The sequence below is a fragment of the Vombatus ursinus genome, unplaced genomic scaffold (genome assembly GCF_900497805.2).
Source record: "Vombatus ursinus unplaced genomic scaffold, bare-nosed wombat genome assembly UNPS02014813.1, whole genome shotgun sequence".
Taxonomy (NCBI): domain Eukaryota; kingdom Metazoa; phylum Chordata; class Mammalia; order Diprotodontia; family Vombatidae; genus Vombatus; species Vombatus ursinus.
In genome coordinates, this window is record NW_020954591.1 from 9,294,657 (window position 1) to 9,305,965 (window position 11,309).

The following is an 11,309-nucleotide window of genomic DNA, read 5'->3' on the forward strand; positions in this document are numbered from 1 at the left end:
ATAGATACCATTTCATCCTACCCTGTGCCTCACTTCTCCTCAACCTATTTCTTTTTTTTTTTGCTTTTTTTTTTTTGGTGAGGCAATTGGGATTAAGTGACTTGCCCAGGGTCACACAGCTAGTAAGTGTCAAGTGTCTGAGACTGAATTTGAACTCAGGTCCTCCTGGCTCCAAGGCCAGAGCTCTATCCATTGCACCACCTAGCTGCACCCCCTCAACCTATTTCTTATCCTGACCATGACCACCAGTCCCTCCAACCATTGTTTCTGCTTTCTTGGGCCATCACTTTTGCTCTGGCTTCATTTTCCTCTCTTCCTAATCTTGAACCCAGAGTTCAGCTATACACTGTTCTCTATTCTCAAATCCCTTGCCTGATCAAGCTATCAATCAGCACTCATTCCTTACCAAACCCTAATACCCAATTAGCCCAATTAGCTCTGCCATTTTCCTTCTTGTTTTTATTCACATGTCATTGAACATGTGAAGTCTCACAACCTTGATGACTGGAGCCCTTACAAAGTCATGGTATCTAGTCTCAATTGAGTCCTCACTGCAACAAGGCAATTCTTTTGGAAATTGAAGAGATGCCCATCAGTTGGGGAATGGCTGAGTAAGTTGTGGTATATGATTGTGATGGACTCTTATCATCACCACTCAACTGATCTCTCCAAAGTTATCAATGACCTCTTAATTGTCAAAAATCTTCTTATTTCTCATCTTCCTGTAGACTACTCTGTAATCTCTGACACTGTTGACTATCCTCTCCTCCCTGGGATTTCATGACACTGATGTCTCCTGATTTTCCTCCTACCTGTTTGGTCACTCTTCAGAAGCTCTTTTGCTAGATCAGCATACAAGTCCTGTCCCCAACATGTGGGTGCACCCCAGGAATATGTCCTGAATCCTCTTCTAGCTTCTCTCTTGACAACCTCATTAGTTCCCATGAGTTCAATAACCACCTCTAGCGCATGTGTATCTCTATCCCTAAATCCCTCCTGAGCTCCGGTTTTGTGTCTCTAATTGCCAACTGGACATTTCCAAATCTATGTCCTGTAGACATATTAAAATCAATGCACCCAAGTGAAGTGAAGCAGAACCAGGAGAACTTTGCACATATTAACAGCAATGTTGTACAATAGTCAACTGTGAATGACTTAGCTATTCTCAGCAATACAATGATCCAAGACAATTCCAAAGGACTTATGCTGAAAAATACTATCCATCTCCAGAGAAAGAACTGATAGAGTTTGAATGCAGATTGAAGCACACTTTTTTTAACTTTCTTTATTTTTCTTGGTTTTTTTTTTTTTTAGTCTGTGCTTTCTTTCAAAACATAGCTAATATGTTTTGCATGACTGCACAGGTAAAATCTGTATCAAATTGCTTATTTTCTCAAGGAGTAGGGATGAAGAGAAGGGAGGGAGAAAATTTGGAGCTCAAAATTTTTAAAAATGAATGTTAAAAAATGTGCATGTAATTGAGAAAAAATAAAATGGGAGAAAACAAATCAAATGCACCCCAAATAGAACTCATTCTCTTTCCTGTCAAACTTTCTCTTCCTAACTTTCCTATATCTTTTGAAGACATCACCATTTTTCCAGTCCCGGATTTACAAATTTTAAGTTATCCCTCCCCTTTATGCAATCATTGTTGAATCTTATCAATTCTACTTCTACAACATCTCTCTTGCCTGTCCCCTTCTCTCCACTCCATCATCATCTGGGACAGTTTTCATACCTAAAGATCTTCACCAGTGGTTTGTGCCATTATCACAGTCATTCATTTCATTCATTCACTCATTTAATAAATATGCAGTAAGGGTGTACTTAGATCCTTGGTGGTCATTGACTTTCAGTAATTTATAATGTGGCAGGGCTAATAAGAAGTATATACAAATAAATACGGAGCAAAGTAAATGCAAAGGGAACACAGGTCCTTCTTCAACCTCCCAAGGCAGCTTTAAATGAAAGAATAATTCTATTGTGTTTATATCATGTTTAAACCAACTTTTAAGTTCAATTCAATCACCAAACATTAAGCACTTATTATGTTCAGGTTAGTGTGCCAGCTGCTGGACACACAAGACTAAATAGAAAACAAAACAATGCCTGCCCTAAAAGCATTTACATTCTACTGAAGGATGTAACATTTATAGAGATATATAATTACAATATAATTTGAGGAAGAAGAGAGCAAGGGTTCTTAACTTTTGTGTGTGTGTGTCATGAACCCCTCTGGAAGTATGGTGAAACCTATGGACCTCTTCTCCGAAAAAAATATTTGTTGCCTGCATTAATAATTGAAGGAAGTGGTCAATTTCCATTAGAAGTTAGTGAAAATAAGAGATGTAACTTTTTCCCATCTAAGTTCATGGGCCCCTTGAAATCTATCCATGGATCCCAGGTTAAGCACCCCTGACCTACAGGGATCAGAAAAGGCCTCCTGTATGAGTGCCTTCATGAGTTGAGCCTCAAAGGAAGCAAAGGATTCTAAGAGATGAAGGTAGAGTACATTCCAGCCTCTGCAAATCTACACAAAAGCAGGAGATAGAATACTGGGTTTCGAGAATACCAATTTGGCCAATTTGGCTGGACATTGCATGAAGCAGAGTGACATATCTAGGAAAATAGAGTGGATCCAAATTGTAAAAAGCTTTAAATGCCAAAGAGATTTTGGATTTTTCCCTACAGGCAACAGGGAGCTTCTGAAGCTTCTTGAGCTGGAAAATGACATGGTCAGACTTGTTTTTTAGGAGAATTACCTTTAGCAGCTATGTGGAAGATGGATTGGAAAGGGGAGAGATTGGAAGTAAGGAAACCAATTAGGAAGCCATTGCGATAGCCCACCTGATAAGGGCCCTATGAGCATGACGGCTATTTAAATAGGAAGAAGGGGACAAACATGATAGAGGCTATAGATATAGAGTTAATAAGATTTGGAAACTAACTGAACAGGTGAGGGGGGTTTGAAGGAGAATGTGCTAACTCTTTATTGTATAGCTACTCTACCCCTTTTGTCCTACTTGTATCCTAAGCATACTCTCTCTCTCTCTCTCTCTCTCTCTCTCTCTCTCTTTCTCTCCCTCTCTCTCTCCTTCCCTCTCCCTCTTCTACCACCATCATCACTCCCACCATTGTGAATGTGCATTGACTGTCTATCTCTCTCTTTCTCTGCCTCTCTGTGTGTGTGTGTGTGTGTGTGTGTGTGTCTCCTCATGACTTTACCTCTCTTTGTAGAGTTGTAGCAGCTGGAAGAAGCTTTTTATTATTAGGGCTTTCACTCAATGCCCGAAGCTGCTCTCCTGCTCTCTCAGTCCTGATTATGTTACTGACCTTATGACTATGGCATAATTCTTCCACACCTCATGGCTGTAATAGGGTTAAGCATAAGCAGGTTAAGGTGTTGAAATGTTAAATCAATTCAACAAAAATGGTAGAACTTTGTCCATATTTTAGGCAGATTTTACAACAGCTGCCCCAGCCAAAGAAATTCCCTATCTATGTTTTTAGGTTTTGGAAAGCATGGCTAAATGTAGATTTTGCCTGTGGTACAGTGGTAGGTATTGCCCAAGGAATGCCCTTAAAGCTACAGGGATCAGTACAGAATATTGCCAAGAAAACATGGGACTAAATCCAAAGAACTTGGGTTCTAGGTCCAGCCCTATAATCAAACTATCTGGGGTAGCTTGGACAAATTACCAACCCATTTTGGAGACAGCATGGCGTAGTGACTAGACAGCCAGCTTTGGAAGCTTTTGGAAGCCAGCTTTTGGAAGACCTGTGTTCAAGTACCATCTTTGGCACACACTGGCCATGGGACGCTGGGCAAGTCACTTAACAGTTCCTCAGGTAACTCCATAAGTTCTTAACCTAGGGTCCATAAACCCCCTACAGGTCTGTAGATAGATTTCAGGGATCTATCAACTTGGGGATTTTACCATTTGGGTCTGTATTTCAATATAATTGGTTTCCTTTGTAACCTGGTTTCATTTTATGCTTTAAAACATGATTCTGAGAAGGGGTCTGTAAGTTTTGTCATACTGCCAATGGGGCTCGTGACAGAAACAAGGTTAAAAACCTCTGCTCTAAGACTGTAAGGTACAAAGCTGGTGCTGATCTTTGGTAGTGGAAGAGGAAAAAGAAGAGGAAGGGGAGGATGAATGGGAAGGGAAAGAAGAGGAAGAAAATAAAAGAGGAGAGGGAGGAGGAAGGGGGAGAGGGAAGAGGACTAGGGAAAGGAGAAGAGGAGGAGCAGGAGGGGGAGGGGAGGAGAAAGGAAGGAAAAGAAGGAGGAAGAAGGGGGAGGAGGAGGAAGGAGAAAGAAGAGGGGAAGGAGGAGGAGGAAAGGGAGGAGGAAGAGCATGTTTTATGCTTGGGAGGTGAATTTAGATGTTCCTGAGACAGGAAGAAAAATTTTGAAAAACAAGAACTTACCAGAAGTGAGACAAAATAACAAATATGAGGAGGGAGAACTTATTTTAAAAGACTAACATTGTAGGTTCTTCAGAGAGAACCATGCATAGCTCTTTGCAAGTACCAATCACCATAATATCACTCAGAGATAGGTCAGTGATAAAAAAAATGTTCATGTGTCAGGAAACATTTATCTAGTCAGAAGAGCCAACACAATCATTCATTTCTATCTGAAGAGTGACTCATGTTAGTGGTAGGTGGTCACTCCCTCTAAGGTCACGGAGGGGGCTAGCCAAAGTTTATGCACATCCTAGGCCTGCTCTAGGCACTGACTTCTTATGAAAGCGACTTCACTGTTTCTGAGCCAGAATTCCAACATGGCCCATTTTCAGTGCATGGAGGCAAAACAATTCAGCATCCCCTTCATCTTACTCTTGAATTTTCTTTGTTAGTAGCCTAGGATCCTTAGAATGCTCTCCACTTCCCAGCTCACCAAGCACCCTCTTTTCCATTGGTTAGAATTTCAAAATCCTTCCTTTTCAGTAAAAATGAGTTTCCTAAGTGGAAGAAGGCTTGATGTTTGCACAGTCTCTTCTTCCTCTATCTCATACCTGCAATGCTCTGCCTCCCATGGAGTCCCTATTTCCACCCCTCCTCCATTCAAGGCCTAGCTATACTGCCATCTCCTAGAAGAGAACTTTCCTGATTCCCCTAGCTGTTAGTGTTTTCTTTCCTTCCCACCCCCCAGTTATTCTGCACACAATTTATATTTATTCTCTTTACATTTTGCATTTACTTATCTGTGTACATGTAATTTCCCTCAATAAACCGTAAGCCCTTTCAGGACAGAAACCAATTCCTTTTTGTCTTTGTCTCCTCCATGCCTGGCACATAGTAGGTGCTGAATAAATTTATGTTAAATTGGAATGAATTTCTTCCACCATTCTATTCTAGCATACTACTCAAGCAATTTATTCTTCATTTCACAGTTCACTGACCATGCATTCTGCTATTGCTTTTAATAGGACAAGGACTGAACCTTGGATTTCATTAGTTCCCACCCTCCCCTTGAGGAAATCCTTCTGCCAATGCTGTTCAGCAGCTTCTCAGCGATTTAGTGAATTGCCTGGAACAGAGACATTAAGTGACTTAGCCAGGATCACACAGCCAGTATTTGTCAGAGGCAAGGAATACAAAGGTGCCCTTTCTGTCTTAGAAAAGAGCTCTTGCTATTTCTGAACCATAATAAACCATTCTATTCACTGATCACTATTTAGTCAGTCATCTGTCCAACTGCTTCCTGCCCGTCCTTGGTTGTTTGTTTAAATTGTAAATTTCTAGTGAGCTGACAAGGTTTGAGTTTACTTTACTATACACAGCAAAATTCCACTTCTATATGCTCCCTGTGAAAGCCCTGGTTCACAGAATCAACATTGATGTCTTCTCCCCTTAGGCCAAATTCTGGGCAGTTTAGATTTCCGTAGGGTTCCCCAGGCCTAAAGCAGAGGATAGGTATTTCTATTTCATAGGAAGCCTATGCTTCCCCCAAAGGAGCTCACTCCTTTTGATCCCAGCAATCCCAGTTACAGATCCAGTCCCAAGGAGTCTATTTGTTCAGCGATTTGGACGAGGGGGGCCCCAGTGCTGGGTCGCATACCCAACCCAATTTTCCAAACCACAGAATTAGTGCTTTCCCGAGGGCCTTCGACCTGCACCTGCGAAAATGCAATGCAAAATACAGTAATTGTTATTGGGAGAAAAGAGATGCACATCCGCTGCTGGGCAAAGCAAGAAATCATGAGGTTTAGAAGCTGCAGGAGGGTAGGGATGGCTCAGCCTCGATAGCTGAGAAGGGAGAATAGAGAGGCGAGCCCAGGTTCTTTTGGAAACCAGGGGGTTCAGGGTTCTGGGGAAGCAAAGATGGGATGGAGGTATCCAGACTCAGTCACCCACCTCTTTAAGTAGTTGCTGACTCTGTAGAGTTGACGGTCCAGGCGCACGAAGCCGTCGCAGAAGACGTTGAACCCCCCACGTGGGGCCTCCTGAGGCCTAGGCCCCAGGACCAGGAGCTGGTCTCCCCGCAACTGGAAGAAGCTGGGCTGCATGTGCAGCAGCTGCTGCACGGGCAGCAGGGCCAGCTCGCAGTCACAGGTCCACAGGCTGCGCAGCTCCCCAGAAGAGATGGAGGTCAAGCTGGGCCGGGCTGGCTGGGGGCCCTCCTCTACCCCACTCCAGTCGGCCGGCTGCACACACCCTGCCAGGGCCATTGCTCGCTTTTCACCCCGAGCCCCTCTGTGTACCTAAAAGAGCTCACCACCGCCCTAGCCAAGCACGAGCCCTGCAGCAGGAATTCCCAGCGGGAATAAAAGTCTATCTAGTTCTCCCTTTGCTCTCTAGTTCCCACCCTGTCTCCCCTCCCCTTTCTTCCTGCCCCTGATCTAAAGTGGATGAGCTCTCAATTCCTGGAGTCTTGGTCTTGGGGTATTAATCTGGCTCCTCTAGTCCTTTGGTGATATGCTTAGCCTCTCCTGGGCTGTCTCCCTGGCCACTGCTGAGATGCTGCCTGCCTCCACCCCCTCAGACTGGCCCTCTCCTCGCAAAGCAACTGCCCAGTTAGAAGGGAAAAAAAGGAGACCGGGGCTTAACGATGTCCTTTTATCCCTGCTAAGCTCGGCCCCCTTGTCCCTGCCCAGCCCACAGGCAGGACCCTAAATGTTGTGATTCCAAGTTATCATGGTCTTATGACCTGGCACAAGCTGACCTCGCAATACGTGCTTTCTGCCAAGGGTTATTCATCTAAGCCCTGTCCGCAGTTTAGCATCCCAAGATTTTAGGGCCCCACCCCTGGCTTCAAGAGACTAAGCCTCCCCCGGGTCCAATGCACCACAGCTCAGGCATCTGGACTTTGGCGGGCGGGAGGAGGCAGAGTCTTTCCAGCTGGCCTGAACCCAAGTAACCACGCCCCCATAACGATGATTGGTGCAATGCTCGCCACCAACTTGCTCCCTTTCCCGCTTCCCTCCGCAAACTTCTCCCCCATTGCTCATTTACTTCATTCAGTCCCAATCGGATTTCTGCCTTTTCTCCTTGCTGGGAGCCAAGCTCGTTCAGTTCTGGCCGAAAAGTTTGTTTTCCACTCATTCCTCCTTTTCTCCCGGGCCCTGGCTTCACGTTCACACCCTGACCCAGATTCAGTTCTCATCTGTGAAACTTTCTTTCACTGAAACAAATAAACGACATTCCCACACACAAGTCACCCTCTCATTCATTCAACAAACACTGACCGTGTCAGGCTTTGTACTACGCTCTGGGGACACAAAGAAAGACAATTAGGAAACAGTTCCTGCCCTCAAGGAGCTTATATTCTATTGAGGAAAACAACATGTATGCCTAAAATCAAACACAGAACAGATACAAAGTGTCTGCACTCTCTATGAGGGAGAGGGGGGGCCACTTGTAGAAAGCAGCATTTGAGCCGAATTTAAAGGAATAGTGGAGTCGCGAGAGTTATAGAAGACATCCATTCTAGGCATCCGAAAGAGATGGGAAATTAAAGAGATGGGAAATGGAATGCCCTGAGCCCTGAACCTCAAGTAAACCAATCTGGCTGAAATGTAGGTGGCATGAAAGAAACTAATTCCAAACCCTTTACTGTTCCTAAGCCCCTCACTAGCAATTTTGCTGATATAGAAGTAATTCAATAAATATTTAGTAAATGCCTAGGCATTGGAAAAGATCAATCAATCAAATAGCTAATTATAAAGCACTTACAATGTGCCAGGCATTGTGCTAGTCACTGAAATGAAAGGATCCCTGCCCTCAAGGGACTTTTATTCAATCTAGAGAGACAGCGAACATATTTAAGTATACTCAAGGTAATATAGAGCTCCATATCTGATCTCAATCAGTATATAATCTATTAGTGGTGATAAGACATGCACTCATAACTATAAATTACAAAATTAAATGAGTTAAGTACAAACAAGTAGTATAAAGTCCTATGAGATCAGAGGAGGAAAGGGATCATTTCTCGGGAGCTCCTTTGTTTGACTGGAAGTCATTCTTTATGATGCAGAAAGAAAGCTCTAAAATCATCCTCTTAAAATTTACAGAGGATCATAGATTTAGAACTGGAAGGAATCCTGGGTGAGGAAATTGAAGCCCAAAGAGATTCTTTGATTTGCTTAAGGTAACATGGGTAGTAGCAGAGCTGGGATTCCAACTCAGTTCTTCTGACTTCAAATATAGTGCTCTTTCCACAGCTCCACATTTGTTATCATGGGAGATGGCAATAGTAAATGTAGTTCTAAGAGCACATGTCCCTCTCCTCAGTGTTACATCTTCCTACACAGTGATTAAGCCCAGCTGCAACTTCCTTGTAATAAATAATAACTGCAGCAGCTGGGCATTAACATGCTCGTTAATATGGACAGGAACTGGGACAGGGACTCAGAATAGGATTTCATTGGTATAGAGAACTTGCTGGTGAAAAAACCCTTTCTACCAATGGATCAGCACCTTTTCTTTAACTTAAAGTCTTAGGGAATTGCCTAGATCACTGAGAGTTTAAGTGTCACAAATCTGTATGTATCAGAGGCAGAGATTTAATCCTTAAACAAACTCATTGCATTAATTCGGTAAGTATAGAAAGAAAGGCAGAGTGGGATAAACTAAGCTATCCAGCTGCCTGCTGAATGTTTGACTTGTAGCTTCTGCAATCACCTGAAATTCAATGTAACTGAACTACACTCATCAACTTTGGGTCTGGCCTTTCATTCAGTTCTGTACCCACTTAACTCCATTATGATTCAGTCCACACTTCTAAATCTTGTCCACAAAGATATAGTAAGACTTTTTCAAATGCCTTGCTGTGATCCAGACATACTCTGTCTGCAGTGTCCAGCTCATCTACCAATTTAGAAACTCTGTCACAAAAAGGAAATGAGGTTAGTCTGGCCCAATTCCAATGATGGATTCATCCTGGCTCCTTGGGATTCCCAAAACTTTAATAATGCATTCTAGACTTTGGCCAGGAATCAACATTAAGCTCACCAACCTCCAGTGTGAAGAATACCTTTCCACTCCTTTTCTGGAAAATTTGCTCTTTCTGAAGACCTGACATCTGAAAAAACAGAGTGCTTTGATCTTGCCGTGGACAGGTCTTTAGGACAAGGGAGTGGTTCAGGGAGAGTGTTCTCTCCAACTGGAAAGCAGAGTCTACCCTGGGCAGGGCAGGCATCTTATTTGCCCTCCTACTGTTTGCCCATCTCTACTCCCTGCTTTTCACCAATTGTTGTTGCTCCTGGGAACAGTAGTCCAATCTTGTGCTGTCATTGCTCCTGGAAAGGCCATGACAATCTGCTCCTCTACACCTCCGTTCAGAGTGTCTGTGACCCAGACCCAAATTCTCTTCCCTGACTCCTACTCCTCTATCTGTTCTATATACGCCTATGGAATAAAAAACTTCCTAAGGGCAAATGTTGAGTTAATTTTGTGTTGGTATCTCCTGTGCCTAGCACAAATACTAGCATGTACTGGCACTTATTCAATTTATTCACTCATTCTCAGGGAAATAGCACAGCAGATCTGCCATATCTGATCTTCTCATCATGACCCCTCCCAGAGTTACAGATATACTACCTCCCTAGTGGTAAACATCCTGGTTTGAAACATATACAATAACCAGACGTACACACTCCACACTTCCTCTGATGCCCATTCCTCATGAAGGCCACCAAGAAAGGATAAAAACCACAAAATCAGCAGTCTATGATGCTTAGGCACACCTCCAATCTCATTTGGCCTCTGCCCCTACTGACTCCCAAGTCAACAAGCCAACAAGCATTTGTTAAATGCTTACGATGTGCCAGGTACCGTGCTGAGCACCAGGAATACACATTACCATATTTCACCATATAATTGTCATAGTAAAATCTATGCCAAATTTTTTCCACAAAAAAGTGGGGTGAGACCATTATGTGAAGCTTTTAAAAAATTATGCCATTATTACATAAAAATCATTTATTACTAAACTGTCTTTGATGCATGATTAGGATACATGGAATACTTGTGAATATATGTTAAAATTGCGAAGATGCAAGTCTTACTATATCATGTGACTTGCCCGTGGCAGCTTTGCCTCCCCGACCATTTGCACCTATGGCTCTTCATTGGGTTGAGTGACAATACCATTACTACTGCAGCGCTCTAAACAAACCACAAAAATCAGCTTTCAGAAATATACTGACAAGTTTACCTTTTAAGCTGCGTGACCAATGGAATTATACCATGTGACAATTATGTGATGAAAGGTTATAAACCAATTTTTGGAGTGAAAAAAACAGGATGTGATGATTATGAAGTGGATGATTATGCAGTGAAACATGGTACAAGCAAATGGAAAGACAATCCCAGCTCTCAAAGAGCCTCCATTCTAATGGAGAAAGGCAATACATAAAGGAACTTTGACAGGGAGAGCAAAGAAGGAATCTGAATGACTTAATGGAGAATCAGTAGTGGAACCCATAGAGGAAGGAAAGGGAGGAACAGGCCACAGAGGCAGAGTGATCTTCCAAAATTATCTTCCATATACCATCTCTCCACTTGCCTCTGTCTCCCAATTGGCACATAAGTCAATTTTATCAGACATACCAGCTCAGTTCTTTGGTTGGTTTTCCTTAAGCCACGTGGCTCACTACAGCCCTATCAGAAGCATCAGTGCAATTGTCCCCCAACCCAATGCCATGCAAGGAGTCTCTAGAAAGCTACAACACACACACACACACACACACACACACACACACACACACACGCTTTTCTGTATCTGTGGTCCGTAGCACCTCTCTCCCCCCACTACATTGATATTCCTGTCCTCAGTCCCATAGCTCCTGCCTTCC

General features: G+C 43.1%; 1 protein-coding gene across 1 annotated transcript in view; it reads right to left on the minus strand.

Annotated features, from left to right (window-relative positions):
* The window catches only part of MEDAG (mesenteric estrogen dependent adipogenesis), a 33,605-nt gene extending 26,338 nt beyond the window's left edge, over window positions 1–7,267 (minus strand). Inside the window, exon 1 of the mRNA XM_027877561.1 lies at window positions 6,367–7,267. Coding sequence (XP_027733362.1) covers window positions 6,367–6,680 — 314 coding nt within the window. The 5' untranslated portion in view covers window positions 6,681–7,267. The remainder of the gene's footprint in view (window positions 1–6,366) is intronic.
* Between the last annotated feature and the right edge of the window lie 4,042 nt (window positions 7,268–11,309).